At 47.9% G+C, this 16,178-nt stretch overlaps 2 protein-coding genes across 2 annotated transcripts in view; one reads left to right on the top strand and one right to left on the bottom strand.

Moving 5' to 3' along the window:
• ANKRD13C (ankyrin repeat domain 13C) overlaps positions 1-1,986 on the bottom strand; it is a 30,607-nt gene extending 28,621 nt beyond the window's left edge. The window contains exons 1-2 of the mRNA XM_026853848.1: positions 1,955-1,986; positions 1,631-1,771 (exon numbers count right to left, since the gene is read on the bottom strand). Coding sequence (XP_026709649.1) covers positions 1,631-1,771; positions 1,955-1,986 — 173 coding nt within the window. The remainder of the gene's footprint in view (positions 1-1,630; positions 1,772-1,954) is intronic.
• CTH (cystathionine gamma-lyase) lies at positions 636-14,945 on the top strand. The gene is made up of 12 exons (XM_026854444.1): positions 636-772; positions 1,358-1,439; positions 1,908-2,003; positions 5,603-5,712; positions 6,347-6,478; positions 8,478-8,535; positions 8,843-8,920; positions 10,118-10,270; positions 10,371-10,492; positions 12,598-12,650; positions 13,812-13,950; positions 14,577-14,945. The coding sequence occupies exons 3-12, from the start codon at positions 1,985-1,987 to the stop codon at positions 14,595-14,597; spliced, it is 885 nt and encodes a 294-aa protein (XP_026710245.1). The 5' UTR covers positions 636-772; positions 1,358-1,439; positions 1,908-1,984; the 3' UTR covers positions 14,598-14,945.
• Positions 14,946-16,178: the final 1,233 nt, after the last annotated feature.

Raw genomic sequence — 16,178 nt, 5'->3', positions numbered from 1 at the left:
AAGCCAACCATCTTTTGTTCGGGTTTGGGTTTGTTTCGGTTTTTTTTTTCCCCGCTGGGAGAGGTGGTTTCTCCCGACGTGGGCTGGAGGGCCCGTTCTGGGTGATTTTGGGTGCGAAAGGCGCAGGAGGGGGCACCCAGCGCCCCTCGGCCTCGGCAGCCTCTCACGGAGGAGGAGGAGGAGGAGGAGGAGGAGGAGGCTGCTCGCCCTGTCGAGGTTCAGGCCTTGGTCGCGGTTTGCACCCAGCAGGGGACTTCCTTGAAGCCCCATGATCACAATACTCTGCCGCCGGGCCCCGGCAGAATACACTTTCTCACTGACAGATCGTGTAAGAGGCTGCCCCAGTGGTCCCTCCAGAATATCTCATCAGTATTTTGTGGATGGATCGCAGAAAGCACTGGAAGTGTTTGCGTTGAACTGTCCTCGAGTTTCCGATGGCTACAGCTCCCGTGCGAGGGGAAATGGCACAAATTGGCCACACATAAATCGGGAATTTGTGCCAAAGCCGAGGGCTGAACGTCACGCTGTGCTGGTTGGGCAATAGGAATTCGCCTTGTGATCTTTGATTCCACACGAAATCGCTTGCGCAGACTAAAATTGTGAATGCTTGTGAGTAGGTAGCTGTGTGGAAGACGGCCACGGAAGAAGGAGTCGCACGCTGCTGCGTTCACACGCCGATGCCAGAGCGGCCGTGTGCGTGCTGGGAGCTCTGGGAGAGTGGCCTGCCAGAGTCCTGATGTGACGAAGTTGTCATTAAACAGAAATCCTGAATGTACGCAAATACCAGGATGCTTAGCCAGGTTCTCTCTAACAAGTGCATCCATGCATGCGTGAGGGTTTTTTTTTTGTCGTCATTAAATTTTCTCGGTATTCACATAAAAGCCATTGCACGGAAACGTGGAACTTGGTCTGACTGCATGCCAGGGTTTGAGCTTTACAAGAACTTTTGATGGGTACAGGTTGGCACTGGCCGGTGCCCTAGAGCATCTTTCAAGCAGAGCATTGTGCAGATGGGGCATGTTCTTCCTGATAACTTCAGAATGAGTGGTGGACTGTGTCAGCCCCGGGCCTTTTCTCCTACAGCAACGAGAGGTGGAGATCTAGGAACAAGTAGGAGAACGTGTCCAAGAATGTGTCTTCCCCCCGCACGCCCCTAGAAACCATTTTCAGGTTGGGGATGCCTGGTCGGATGTTGTGTGACATAGCCAGAGAAGCAGCCTGCTGTTCCCGGAGGAGGTGGCTGCGTGACCTCGGTGTTGAGAGCGGGGCATTTTACGGAAGCTAGCGCTATTTTTTTTACAAAACTTCCTCAGTGCTCTCTCTTTAAGTTACGTTTGTTTCTTGCTTTTCACAACAGGGTTATGAATACAGCCGGAGTGGAAACCCTACGCGGGATTGCCTGGAGAAGGCTGTGGCAGCACTAGATGGAGCTAAATACTGTAAGCAATTAATAGGTTCCTTAAACAAGATGTCAGCGCGTGTGTCTCCTGCTTTTCCACAGCAGGCATGTCCCGGGGAGCGAGGGCTCTGGGTTCCCAGCAGCAGCAGTACCCCAGCAAGGCTTTCACAGCCTCGACTACTGGTTAGGGGCAAGAGCTGCTCTGGGGGGTGAAAAGAGTCCAACACTTACTGTTCAGGAAAGTCCAGCTCAGGACTGGGCTTTCTGTAGTGCTTCCTCCAGCGGCGTTTGGTGCCTAAGCTGAACTGAACCCATCCTTGCGAATCCTGAGTTCCGCTCTGCAGAGTCAGGCTGCTGCTTTTACTGACTCCACTTAGGGAGCGAGATAGCGTGAGAGTGACGGAACAGGTTCCTTTGGAGAGCAAAGTGAGGAAAGCAAAGGCAAGTTTGACAAGGTTGCATCCCATTAAAATACAGTCTGTCTGCCACTTACTCTTTTCTGTTTTAGGTTTAGCTTATGCTTCTGGCTTAGCTGCTACTTTGAATATTACTCACCTGTTAAAGGCAGGGGATACGATTATCTGCATGGATGATGTCTATGGAGGTACGTAGAGCAAAAGTGGGGTTTTGATCTTCGCTGTGCAGATGATTAAATGTACCTATTTCATGATTCTCCTGAGCTTTCTGGATTTCCCACACAGGACCTAACTTTTCTTTAAAGCCTTTTCACTTTATGAGAACACAGAACACTCCTGCCTGATGTTGGGGTGAGAAATTCAAACGCTGAAAGATTCTGCAGCACAATAAGGGGGGTTAAAAAATAGAGCTGACTAGTAGTACATGCTCCAATGTGGGGATGATAGCAACGTCCTAGCCTGGATTTGTGAAGCAGGACCCTCTGCAGTCCAGCATAGCAGGGCTTCCCAGCTTCTGGGCTTTCTACTATTCCTTTCCTAGGTTTGACCCTTTTCCAGCCCACGTTTTGTCTGAGCCGTTTCAGACAAGTATTCTGTCATCGTCCCTGAAAGCACAACTTGCATCTGTTCTGTCCGATGCATCAGTGATGCTGCAGCCCCCTACTAGGTTTTGATCTTATATAGGTTGGGGTTTTTTTTGATCCATTATTCCAAGAAACTCCCCAGTAACGAACAGTGCATCCACCTCTGCCAAACTCCTTCAGAAGGTTGATGCCACCCAAAAGTCCCAAGTAGAAAAGTCTGCCAGGGTGCCCTGTGGCAATCCACGGCCTCAGTGCCTGGCTCCTGTGTTTCACTGATCAGCAAAGCTCGTTTCTGTCTCTGTCTGCTGCCAGACCCCGGCACAAAGAGAGCAAATCGGCTTTGTTCTTGGAGGAAGGTTGGAGAGGCAGGTGGTCTTTTCCCAAGTAACAGCTGGAAAACCTTTTAGCAAGAGTGATCACCTTTCCCACCGCTAAGAGTGACCGCTCTTTGCCAGTCAGTTCTCTGTGCTTGTACACATCGAATCTAAATACACCCAGCTGGGTGGTGTGAGGGAGGGGAGGGAGGGAAGGATCCACCCAGAGGGGCCTGGGCAGGCTGGAGAGGGGGGACGGGCAAACCCCATGGAGTTCAACAGGGCCAAGGGCAAGGTCCTGCCCATGGGTCGGGGCAAGCCCAGGCACAAACCCAGGCTGGGCGAGGAGGGGATGGAGAGCAGCCCCCAGGAGAGGGACTTGGGGGGCTGGGGGCAGAAAACTGACCGTGAGCCACCAACGTGCGCTGGCAGCCCAGAAAGGCAACGGTGTGCTGGGCTGCACCCAGAGCAGGGTGGGCACAGGGCCAGGGGGGGATTCTCCCCCTCTGCTCCGCTCTGGGAGACCCCCCTGCAGGGCTGGGTCCAGCTCTGGGGCACCAACAGCAGAAGGACACGGACCTGCTCCAGCGGGGCCAGAGGAGGCCACGGAGATGCTGGGGGGGCTGGAGCCCCCCCTGTGAGGACAGGCTGGGAGAGTTGGGGGGTTCAGCTGGAGGGGAGAAGGCTCCCAGGGCTGAAAGGGGCTGCAGGAAAGGGGGGAGGGACTCGTCATCAGGGGGAGGGATAGGACGAGGGGGAATGGGGTTAAACTGTCAGAGGGGAGATTTAGATGAGATCTGAGGCAGAAATTCTCCCCTGTGCGGGGGGTGAGGCCCTGGCCCAGGCTGCCCAGAGAAGCTGTGGCTGCCCCCTCCCTGGCAGGGCTCAAGGCCAGGTTGGACGGGGCTTTGGGCACCCTGGGCTGGTGGGAGGTGGCCCTGCCCGGGGCAGGGGGTGGCACTGGAGGGGCTTTGAGGTCCCTTCCACCCTAAACCAGCCTGTGAGTCTATAATTTGCTTTTTATGTCCCAGCTCTGTCATGCCAGATAGCTCTTCTCCGCAGTTGAGTGTAGACAGCAGCAAGCCCTGCTGACAGTCTGCTCCTTTCATTCACAGCCCTCCCACCGCAGGCCTCAGGAAATCAAAGTCATTTGGCCAAAGCATGTTATCAGTTCCTCACTTTAGAAAGGCTCACAGGTGTATTTTTCAAGCAAAACCAGTTCACCCGCTCATCAGAGCCTCAGCGTGTGGTGGTTTCTACAGAGGTGAATTTCATCATTGCTCCCCTGAGTTGATTTTTTTTTTTTTTATGCGTTCGTTGTAAAGAGAGCGGCTCCCCCCCAGACAGCCTCACTCGGTGGAGTTCACACCCCAGGGCACGGTGCATCTGCCCATCTGCCCCTGGACGTGTTCAGCCCCTTGGTTCTTCCCTCAGCTATCGGGGCTTCTTGTCCCCTGATCCCTGCTTGCCTTCCTCCTCGCCTGGGCTCTTCTGCCTCTTCCCAGTCATCTTTCCTGCTCGTGTTGTTGCAGGCTGTGGCCTGGTCCTTTGTCACCGCGTGCCTGCGCTGGCTCCTCCGTGCCGCGCAGGGTTTCCCCCCCCCGCAACGCCTGCCCTCTGCAGCCTGGCACACCTCAGCCCTGTAACAGCAGCTCCGAGCCGTGGGTGCTGTGCTGGCACCTGTCCCTGCTCCCCGTGGGGTGCACGAGCTCTGGAGAGCTTTTAGGGCATTTTTTGGAAGAAGCCTGGCTGGGCGGGAAAGCGGCACTGCGCTTGCTGACCCCAGCGAGCCCGCAGCGTGCGAGGTCGTCAGGAAAACAGTGAAAGAAAGAGAAAAGCTCTCGGGCAGTGCTGGGAGAGCGTATGGCCTGGGACGTGTTCAGGGTTCTGGGAGGCGCGAGAGGGAGCTGTATGTTGTTGGCATCTCTGAGCCGTTGGGGTAACTTCTTAAAAAGGGGCTACGTCCAGCGGGAGCTCTCGTTTCCAGCGAAGGTTTTTTGAAGCCTGCTATAAAGCAACTTTTCTGTGATTTGTCTTCATAAAGCCTATGTGAAAATTTCCCATGCTTGAATAAACTTACAGCACAGGAGAGAATATATAACTTACTGTAGAAATAAAAGGGTTTCCCTGGGGGGGAAAGAAAAAATAAAATCCTTCATGTGTAGCACAGAATCATGCCCTGCCTGCACTCTGACTATGGCTAGATGGCAAACTGCTCGTCTGCCCAAGTGAGTAAATGTTGAATAACCCTGGCAGAAAGACCCAACGAATTAATTTTTAATCCGACTTCGCCGGTGGTGCCAAATAGTCAGTGTGTTGCACATTTACTGATCACCTGGTGCTTCTGGTTTCTTCTTTTAATCTTTCCAGTGAAAGGCTTCAAAGTCAGAAGGGAAGGAAATAATCACTTTTTAATGTTTCTCACTACATGTTTATTTAATGGAATGATAAGAAGCCCAGTAGCTGGAGTCTTCCCCATGATTCTTCTTCTGCCAGATCCTCAATTAAGCTTATTAAATAGAAAAAAAGAGTTTGAACACACGTGGTAGAAAAAGGTTATTAAAAGTGGGGTGGCAGAATTAGAAACAAGCAAACTAAAAGGAGTCTATTTAATCTTCTGATTAACCCCCCCCCCGAATGGTGCTTCATAAGTCACTGTTTCTGTGTTCCCATTATTGCTTTTCCATGATGCTAAAACTACAGCAATCTTTAAACTCATTAGAAATGAAAAAAAATACTAATGTGCCACTTACGGTTGTAGAGCATAAACCCTCACCCTCCTGGCTTTCTGTGGGTGTGTACAAGAGACTGGGGATCAGTCAAGGGAGGTTAAGGAAGTTGTTTCATTTCGTTTCTCCGATTTTTTTTTGCCTGGTTGGGTGTTTTTAGGCACAAACAGATACTTCAGTCAAGTCGCTGTGAAAATGGGTTTGAAGGTGGTTTTTGTCGACTGCACCAAACTGGCCTGCCTGGAAGCTGCGATTACACCAGAGACCAAGGTAGGGGACAAGGGAATTGCTGAATTTGCTCGCTTCACATCGTTAGATGATTTTATTCTTGCTCTCGTTACACTGGGTGTTTGTGTCTGCGCAGGGGGGGGCTGAGGGGGTGGCCGCTGCGGGGACAGGCTGGGCCACTGGGTGACCTTTGTGGTGCCTCACTGAAAATGCTTTAAGGGCAAAAAAACACCAGAGAGAGAGAGAGAGAGAGAGAGGAGGAGGCAAAAGGTAAGAAACAGCTGAGGGAGCACCAAGGTTGGAGGAGGAGAAGGAGGGTGCTCCGTGGCACTGGAGCAGATAATCCCCTGCTCTAGTGGAAGATGATTCAGCTGGAAAATGTTTGGGTATCAAGACTTTCTTCTGCCTGTCTCAGGCCTTCTTCAGACGTGATGCACTTAGGTTTTTGGAAGCTTGGGTGTTCTTCCTGTGTCTCAGTTGTTTTTGTGGGAATATTACCCCTCCCGGGAAGCCTTGCCTCTCTTCAGCAGGGACACTTTCTTATCCCCACTCCGCAAACCCGCGTGGGAGGCTGGCGCTCGCCGAGTTAACATTTAAGAGCATTGATGATTTACACATGTGCCATCCCCAGCGCTGTGAAATCCCTGAACTGATTTATGTTGTCGAATTCCTGCAGCTCGTTTGGATTGAAACGCCCACAAACCCCACGCTGAAGGTCATTGACATCCAGGCCTGTGCAGGTGTAGTGCATAAGCATAAAGATGTTCTTCTAGTGGTGGACAACACTTTTATGTCTGCGTATTTCCAGGTAAGCACTTTGCTTACGGTTACCCCCCTTAGTTCAGCGTATTTGAAGATATTTTAAAATGGAAGCACCACCAAGGGACTGTAGTTTTGACCTGTGCGTTGTAGAATTCCCTGTTCTCTTTCTAAATACAGCCCGTGTGCTGCTGCTCTTTACTTTAGTAAAGGTGGTGTGTGAAGTATTCCATAGCTGGCCGTATACCAGCACGATACCAGCAAACCCAGTATAGCTCAGCGGTCAGGTCAGCACACTGAATCAAGGCAGGCAGGTAAGCCATCGGGAGAGTGGCTTCTCTGTCATTCAGAAATCGTGGGCTTTAGTTCTCACTGATGGAAATTCTAAAGCGTCCTGGTTTCTAACTTTGGCCCTTTTTATACCAATTCTGTTGTATACGTTCTTCGTGATTTGTTCTGAACCACCTTCTTAAAAAAGGTAGCGGAAGAAAAAGTTAAAACAAGCAAACTCTGTTAAATCTTTCTTCGAGCCATTCAAGTTACCTTTTTCTTCAATATTTTGGTGAATGTGTGGCTCGGAAGTTTGTAATTTTGATCTCCAACAACTGGCTTAACTTTTCTGCTTTTATAGAACTAGAATACACGAAGCGAAGGCAATTCCCTAACTTCTGAAAGTGCTTCGGAATAATAAACTTCGAAGTCTTGTTCATCTTAACGTGGGCTAGGAATATTCATGTGTATTTCCCAAGAGACCAAGCTAATCCCCTGTATTTTAGGTCTAGAGTAAAATTTTGCTGTGAGTGCAAAAGGCAAGGTGTCTTTGTTGTTGTTAAGGGTACTAAAAGCTTTGTAAGTTAAGACAGCTTTACAGAAGGTGTTAACGCTTAGCTAAAGCAGCACTTGAGTTTGTCTTGAACATGCCAAAAGCTCGGGGATTTTCTCCCCACAGTTATTCCTTCGGAAAGACACGTGTGAAAGAAGAAAAGTGAGAGACTGGATATGGGAGCTAGTTAATGTATCTTTTATTGGCCTGGTGCTGAGCAGAAGTCAGTTGTAATGATTAGTTCTAGCCAGGGTAATAGGTAATGTCTTCACACCCCCGGAGTGCTGCTGCTGCGCTGCTCTGAGAAGATGAGGAATTCAGAGTCGTTTACAGGGCAGCGTGGGGTGTCAGAGGCACTGGGGTTTGTGCTGGGGACGGGCGTTATCCACGTCTGTGTTTAATCTCACAGCAGCAGTTTTTATTCTAAATCTGCTGGCTTCGTTACCTTTCAGCGTACTGATACTCCCCAGTCTTTGTAATCTGCTGATATTCCGTGCAAAGTCCTTTTAGTTAGTGACTGGTTAAAAAAAACGTATTGTTCATTACTTCTTGCCCGTCGACGTCTCCGTTTGCCTCACCTGAAAAAGGCTTCTGGGAAGGAAGCTGGGAGGTTTGGGAAGAGAGACCTGGCAAACAAAACCCTTTGCACTTCCTTCAGCTTTTCAGCCATTCTTTTGGTGCAGCATCACTAAGACCGATATCTAGAAAACTCCAGGGGTTTTTGCTTTGCAGAATGTGTTGGAGTCTTCATTTTTCTAAGGACATAAACTTCAGAGTAAATCCCATTACTGATCCCTGCTTCTGCTAAGCAGTAGGACTATTTTTTTTTTAATATGAATGGGCTGTATGTTAGATGTCTTCAATCACTCTTCTCCCTGAAGCCGGTGGGAATTAGACCAGAGCTTTTAAATCACATTTTATTGTGGGTTCTTTTTATTGTGGGTTCTTTTTATTGTGGGTTCTTTTTATTGTGGGTTCTTTCTATTGTGCTCATCTGAAATTCAAAGTGCTTTCCTGCACTGTTGTTTCTGTCACATAGTCTATCTATCTTCATGCCCGGGTTTTTGTGTTGGTGAGGGATTGTGTTAAGTTTTTTGTGGGTTTTTTTTAGTTTCTCCACCCATTGTTATTTTCCGTGTTGGCATCACAGCCTTCCTGGATAGCTTGAAGTGAACCAGAGTGCACACAAGCCTTAATCAAACCTTTTATCTTCATTTATTTTCAGCGTCCTTTATCTCTGGGGGCTGATATTTGTATGTATTCTGCAACTAAATACATGAATGGTAAGTCACAGCTCGGGCTGGCTATTTAAAAGCCGTTCTGGCTACGGGCAGTTCACAGAAGCCAGTGTGTCTGCTGGTAATTCTTAGATGGGCCCTTAGAGAAGATGGACTTTATAGTCTTCATAGCTCCTAAACTATCCCTGGGAGAAGGAATATTGACTTGCCTTCGGGTCATAGACCTGGTGTTTATAGCCATGCCCCAAAAATGAGACTGTACTAGCAGCAGGACTGGGAAAAGGAGGGGTTGTGGCAGAGCCCTGGAGCAGACAGAGTGGCTGATTCTCTTCTTGTCGTCTTGCATTTTTAGGGCATAGTGATGTTGTGATGGGACTTGTTTCAGTAAACTGTGACGATCTCTATGAAAGGCTCAAATTCTTACAAAACTGTAAGTAGCGAACATAGGAAATACCTTGAAATGAATCGTGTTTGAGCTCCTAATGGGAAGCGAATTGCAGGCACACAAGTATGAAATGTATTTAGAGGTGTAGCTCAGGCATTCAAATGTGCAGAGGTGTAGATGCCTGGAGAGAAAGCGGTGATGCAGAGGTTGGAAGCCTGAATTCTCCTCCCTGCCGGTGAGCGGTGTGCAGGGTGGCTTTGTGCGGAGGCGACGGCTCTCGGTGGGCTGTGGCTTCCCTCTCTGCTAAGGACACTGGTCTGCACTTCTGGCTGCTGCTTGAGGAAGGCTGGGAGCTCTGCGGGGAGACACCTGGCAAACAAACCCTTCTGCACTTTGTTCAGGTTTTCAGCTCTTCTGTCAGTGCATGACCACCAAGAGTGCTCTCGAGAAAACTGCAATTTTTTTGCTTTGCAGACTGTGACATCTTCATTTTCTAAGGAAATAAACTTCAGAGTAAATACCATTACTTATCCCTGCCTCTGCTAAGCACTACAACTATATTTTTCACAAATGTGAAGGGGCTGTATGTTAGATGTATTCAATCACTCCTCTCCTGGAGCTGGTGGGAATTAGAGCAGTGCTCTTAAATCACATTTTGTTGTGGGTTTAGAATTTGAAGAACGCAAGCAGCACCTGCAGTTACGGGGGGGCATGACTGCTTGCAAAGTTCCCCTTTAGGTTCGAGATGGGACCACAGCAGAAAGGGCACCATCCTTTCCTATATTCACTTGACCTTGTGTGTGAAGAGGCACGCAAACATTTAAATTATGCCTTTAATTTCATCTGACCCGTGTCAAGTACACCTGTTTTTTTTTTAACTCATTCACACAGCAGAGGCTATGCCTAATGCAGAATTTTCTTATATGGGTTGATTTTAACAATTTGCTGCCTCTTAATTGTAATGAATAGATTTCTGAACAGTGACCTGTCTGCTCTCTGTCTGCAACAGAAAGAATAAGGTGTATCGTGTCTAATGAATTTAATCCTTGAGTCTTCATCTTGTTAATTCAGCTCATTAAATGGCTTCCCAGGGGTGTAAAAGGAGGACCACAGGTTGCATCAGATGTCTATTTGTCTTTATCTGAACTTTAGAAATGTTGGGAATTAGTAATGGGTTCAGTTTTTACTAACAAACCCCCCAAAGCCATTGTTTCATGTGGAATTTTATTGCGATTTCTGTAGCTCTCGGAGCTGTCCCGTCTCCCTTTGACTGTTACCTGTGCAATCGTGGTTTGAAGACGCTGGAAATCCGGATGAAACAACATTTCCGCAATGCGTTGGCTGTTGCTCGATTTCTTGAGTCCGATTCCCGGGTGGCAAAAGTCATCTTCCCAGGTGGGCTGGCTTCACCCCTCGTGTCACCCTGCCTGCCCGCGGGCTGCTCCTGCGGGGCGCCTGCTTGTAATGAACTTAAAGTAACTGCTACAAATTTCAGGCCTGCCCTCGCACCCTCAGCACGAGCTGGTCAAGCGGCAGTGCACCGGCTGCCCTGGGATGGTCACCTTTTACATTAAAGGAAACCTTGAACATGCTGCTACCTTCCTCAAGAATTTAAAGGTAAATGATGGCAAATACGCACTAGCTGAGAGGGACTTGAGCCCGTCCTTTGGAGGGTGAGAATGGAAGGAAGTGGTTATTCTGGGGGACTTAAGCCTGTCCTTTGGAGGGTGATAATGGAAGGAAGTGGTTTTTCTGGGGGCGGGGAGAGTCTTTCTCTGTACTTGCAAAGCTCCTAAAGTCTTTTGGGTGTAACCATCTCTAAATAATAGATTATTTGTAAATGGGAGGCTAATGAGAGGGAAGAAAAGGATGCCTCAGCTTACTTGTTTACACAGCAGAGTGTAATATGTCCAGGTTAGCCCAAGCTAAGGGTGTCCCACCCTTTTACAAAAATACCTGCAGTGTTTGAAAGCAGAAAGGCTGTGGCTGGTGCAATACTGTCATAATATTTCAAAGTACTCATCAGGAGAAAAAAAAAAAAACACCATTGAGAAATGATATGAATCATGAAGCAAAGAGGGAGTCCCTCAGTTTGCAGAGCAGTTGTTTGGGTATTTTACCTAAACTATAGGCTCTTGCTCCTGTCTTTGCAATGTGTTAATTCTGCCTGTACTCTTTGATGTGTTTGCTAGTCTTAATCTCTGGTTAATTTGCATCCTGCCTTTGTGTTCTTGCTGTTCTGTTCTTGGAAAAACAAATCGGTAATAATTGACAAAGGTAAAGTAGAACTTCCTTCTCCTCCCTAACTTGCCAGCTGCTGTCATCATCTGAAAACGAATTTACTAAAAATACGATTTTCCCACAAAATCTCCTTTTACGTGAGAGAGAGCATTTAATCCTGGCCCAGGAGATCTGCCAGCTTTGACAAAAAGCATCAGAGAGCAAGTTCCAGAAGTAGTCCCTTGTGAGTGTGTGCACTTCAGCCCTTCGCCTCGGATAACCATCAGGTTGTCGCTAGGTTGGTTCAAAAGTAATTTCCTTAAACCAGGCTGAGAGGAGGAGTTTGTATGCTATAGCTGTTTCTCCATATGCTTAAAGCAGAGCTTTTAGATACTCTTTTTTAGAAAAAAAAAAAACCAACAAACCTCTAGAAGGAAGAGGCATAGGATTTTCTCCTTTTTCAGCTCCAGATTGTTAAGTACCCACTTCCCATTCGTCATTTGTAGCCTGAAGAGGAGGATTCTTTGCCTGATAGGTTTAGTTGTATTTCTGTTTCTGCTAACGTGTGCAAGCAGGGCTGGAGAGGAATGTTGAGGGCAGTAAGCGCGTTCACAAAAGACAAGTTGTGAATCCCTGCCGGAGAGCAGTTGGCTCTCTAGAGAGCCTTTTTGTCATCCAGGGTATATGTCCATAATTCAAAGAGCAGTGCTAAAACCCCCTTAATTATCAGGAAGCATTTCACAAACGCTAGTACTGTTAAGCACTGAGAAATTGAGGCTGGTTTACTAAACTGACCCTCAGACTTGAGCATGGAGTGAAAAAATTCAGTTCAGCCTGAAGAGAAGAGTCTTAAAAGTTTGTTGGTTAAAAATTCAGTTCAGCCTGAAGAGGAGAGTCTTAAAAGTTTGTTGTTTTGGTTTTTTTTTTCCCCATCAAGTCTGCCAATTGCAGCCTGGAAAGCAGAGGTGTTAAATATGAGTGGTGAGGCGTGATGCTGAAAGCAGAGTATGTCAGGGTAGGATATAATCACTTCAGCTGAACTTTTGGAGATCTGAGACTTACTTTGTCCAGGCAGGCTGCTCTCTCCTTCCTCTGAACGGAATGAAAACTCTGCTGGTCCCCCGGCAGAACCTGCTCCCTTGGGCTGTGCGTTTCTGCTCCTGCTCCCCTTCTGCTCCTCCTCCACTGCTGCCCATGCACAGCCCCGTAGGAACTGCTCCAGAGCTGGGCCTGCTCAGCATGGCCGTATTTTAATTTCACTTTTGCATCAGTGTCTCTCTGGAGCCTTTTTAGGACAAGACTTTTCTAAATCTTCATACTTCTTAACTGCTAAATGTACACTTTTTTTTCCCCAATTCCAGATAATACCTTTTATAAAAGTCGTTGTAGAAAAAAATTCGAAGAACCACCCCAAACAAACCAATTTTTCCTTCACTGTCTCTTTCTAAGCATTTGTAACCTTACACTACTTATGTTAACTTCTGTGTCTTTTTTTCCCCTAGGTTTTTGCACTGGCTGAGAGTCTGGGAGGATACGAAAGCCTCGCAGAGCAGCCGTAAGTCATTCTTCATCTTAAAAACCTGAAAAAGCTGCACAGCAGCAAAATAGTGGCTGATCTGTTTTTACGGGAGTTCTGAAATCTTTCTAATACACAAAGCCAAGACATTTTGCATATAATTGAAATTCAAGGCGAGTAGGTTGTGTAGCACAAGCCCCAGTGGCTGCTCCAGAAATGAGTGTGACTTTGGTGACTCCGGGAATGCAGGGATGAGGGCATTTCCCCGCTCCCGTGTTTCACCTGGCAGAGTGGGCTGCAGCTTGCTGCTGGGGTGACAAATGCAGGACGTCACCGTGGGTTTGAGTAAGTCGTGGTGAGCAGATTTGGGCACGCCAGGACGTCAGCTCTGCCGTTCTGCCTGCTCACACAAGAGGGCATGGTCAGCATGCTGCACCCCATCCGTCTCCGTGGCAGGGAAATTCCGTGGGGATCCGGTAACACGGAGTTGCCCCTGTCTAGGTTCAAAGGCTAAAAATGGGATTTTATGGAATTAGATTATTTTACTTAAATCCGATTTGCTTTTCAAAAAGATACATGGGAAGTTATGACTGAACTCGCATGCTAAATCATTTCAGCTGCTTATTTTAGAATAACAGCAAATCTTAAAACACTTAAGGAGTTGAAAGGGAATTGCTAATCAGTGGGGGAAATAGCTTCTTACCTAGATCTGCCATAGCCAGAGAGAATAAATTCTTCAGGCTAAACGGGCACAGTTTGACAAGTGATCTGAGAAACCAGAAGTTAAAAAAAAGAAAAATTAAAAATCAGATTTTGTATTGGAGTTTGCGTGCTATAGCTGTTTCTCCATATGCTTAAAGCAGAGCTTTTAGATACTCCTTTTTAGAAAAAAAAAATAACCAACAAACCTCTAGAAGGAAGAGCTCCGCATTAAGTACCCACTTCTCATTCATCATTTGTAGCTTGGAAATACTGTACTGAAACCCTGGGAGATACAGATCACTGACGTGTCTGCAGTTTGCCTCATTTACAGTAACTGATACGATCTCTTTCCATCCGTGGGTTAACCTGCAGGTGGCCCCACAAAAGGTGTAAAATCTCCGTGCAGTTTCAGGGGATGCTGGCAGGAAACCACCGGCTTTGGTCTTTACCAATAAAAATAAAAACTTGTAAGAAAAAAGGCTGATTTTTGACCTCCAGGGCCATCATGACTCACGCTTCAGTGCCTAAAGAAGATAGAGAAGCTCTTGGCATCAGCGATACGCTAATTCGCCTGTCGGTTGGTTTGGAAGATGAAGAAGATTTACTGGCAGACCTAGACCAGGCTCTGAAAGCTGCGGTATGTGGGCCCTTACCCTAGTGCCCTCACTCTGAAAATACTTCCCCGGCTAGTCCTCTGCCTTTCACAAAACTTGTCTCCTGGTAATTCTTACCTCAGCGTTCAAACTCCGCGTGCCGTGCAGAGTGTGTGCAGGGGTTTGAACTTTCGTCATTAGGTTTCTCTGTGCGGCAAAGTTTACAGTCCTGGTCTGTCACGAGTTGAAGTCCAGCCTTGGGGGGGCTCGTGGGGACGTGCCACAGTCCTCAGCGTGTGCGTCAGGGTTTTTGCGGGGGTTGAAACCTACTAAGGAACTTCAGGAAAAGATTCCACCAGAGAGTAAGTTCAACAGGAACACTATTTCATTCACAAGCACTACTTCTCCTCCTCTGAGTAAGTTCAACAATAACACTATTTCTTTTACTGTACAGACAGGAAATTTTTTTTGTCCCTTTATTTTCCATTTTTTTTTTTTTTTTGGTGATAGGGAAAATTAGCAACAGTAACTGCATGTATTTCCATATGCCAGCACAGAGCGTGAAGAGAATCTAACACTAAAATGTATCTTATTTATGAAAATTAAAAAAAAGTGCCTGGTTGGAATAGGTGCATAGCATCATTACCTCTTATTTTTCCTCTCGTTGCAGTGTGCAGACCGTAAGGCTTGACGCTGAAAACCGGAACTTGGAACGGAACGTTGAAACAGTTGAAGAAAATGACACGGAAAGCCAAATCACTAATGATTTCTCTTTGATTTGCCTCTGAAAATTTAAATGCGCTCGATCGACCGCTGGGCTCCCGGGGTTCTCCCTTTGTGCTCTTACCTTTGTGGTGCTGCTGCCTGGCTGGACGCAGCCCGTGCTCCTCTGTGGGTCCGTCCTGCTCCGCTGTGGTCCCTCGGCTTTGGCATTTACAGAGCCCATAGGTTGTGCTTGCGAGCAGCCGTGCTGCACACTCAGCAGTATCATCCCAGTCTTCCCAGCAAGGATTTAGTGTTTGTCGCCTGTCGTGCTGACGGCGCAGGGCTGCTCGCTCAGAAGGCTTGGTTTCTGATTCTGCTCCTCAGGATGCTCATATGTTCTGATCTGGCAGTCCGACTTAAAAACTGTTGATTTGGTTTAATTAGGCTGGAAATGCGGTTAAATAGTTTTCACCCGTTGATGTTTTATGGAGTGTTGAAAATGAAGTGAAATCCAAGATCTGGTAAACCGTAGTAACTTTCTAAAGAGGATTCTTTCCCCTTTTCAGAAGAATCGTGTAATGGTGGTAATTATTTGGTTTATATTTGGAATGGGAATCATTTTAATTAAAATACGCTTTGAATCTGCCTGATGTATTCCTTGTTTTGACATTTGCACCTACTGCTTGCGTTCAAAATCAGGTGATGAAAAAAGTCCCGGGATTTGTTTAAAATTTTCCTGTGGGAAAATGATTTAATTGATGCTTTTACTTGTGTTGAGAAAGCAAGATATCAATTCTAATGTATAGCAGCTGATTTTGCAAGGTGCATGTGGGTGCCTTGGGGTGCTGCTGGCTCGGGGTGGGTGGTGGGCGGCTGCCTGAAGCCCCTGCAGGGTGATCTCGGAGCAGAGCGCAGCCCTCCTGCCCGCTGCCTCGCGGCTTGGCGGAACATCTGTGCTGAAGAACCACGGAAGAGGCACAAATGCGACAGATTGTTATTACGAGGCCGATGAGACAGATCTGTCGTGGTGAAAACATCGAGCTTTCCCCAAGACTAAATGAGAACTAGTCTTTCTGGGGGCTGTCTGTTGGCCGTGTCTCTTTCTCAGAGCTGACACGAAACGCGAGTTCGGCGACTTCCACTGATGAGAACCGTCTGAGGTGGTGGCACGGAGCTGCCTGACGCGTGTGCAAGCGAGACGAGGGGCTGGAGGCAGCTGCCGTGAGCCGTGGCCGTGCCCCGAGCGGGGATGTGTCGGCTGCTGCTGCGGTAGGAGAGCGGAGCCCCCCGCGCTCCGCGGGGCAGGGGCTGAGGGCGAGGGGAGCAGGAGCGCGTCGTTCCGAGTCGGTCACACTTTGTGAGGTCAGTGAAAAGGTGCGGGTAGCTTCTTACCCTGCAGGGTAACTATTGCTGTACTCTCCAGCTCTGGTTCTGACTTGGCGTAAGCGGCCCGTCGGTGTTAATTTCCGTGGGAAGAGTTCAGCGAGTAAGTTTTGGCATCTGTAATCACGAGCGTGGCTTTGAGAACCTTGACAGGCTCCAGATGAGCTGCGCCGGCGCGTGGCGG

The sequence above is a fragment of the Athene cunicularia genome, assembly GCF_003259725.1.
Source record: "Athene cunicularia isolate RWA chromosome 8 unlocalized genomic scaffold, athCun1 chr8_part1, whole genome shotgun sequence".
NCBI lineage: Eukaryota > Metazoa > Chordata > Aves > Strigiformes > Strigidae > Athene > Athene cunicularia.
The sequence above is the reverse complement of the archived record's forward strand: the minus strand, read 5'-3'. Positions and strand labels throughout refer to the sequence as shown.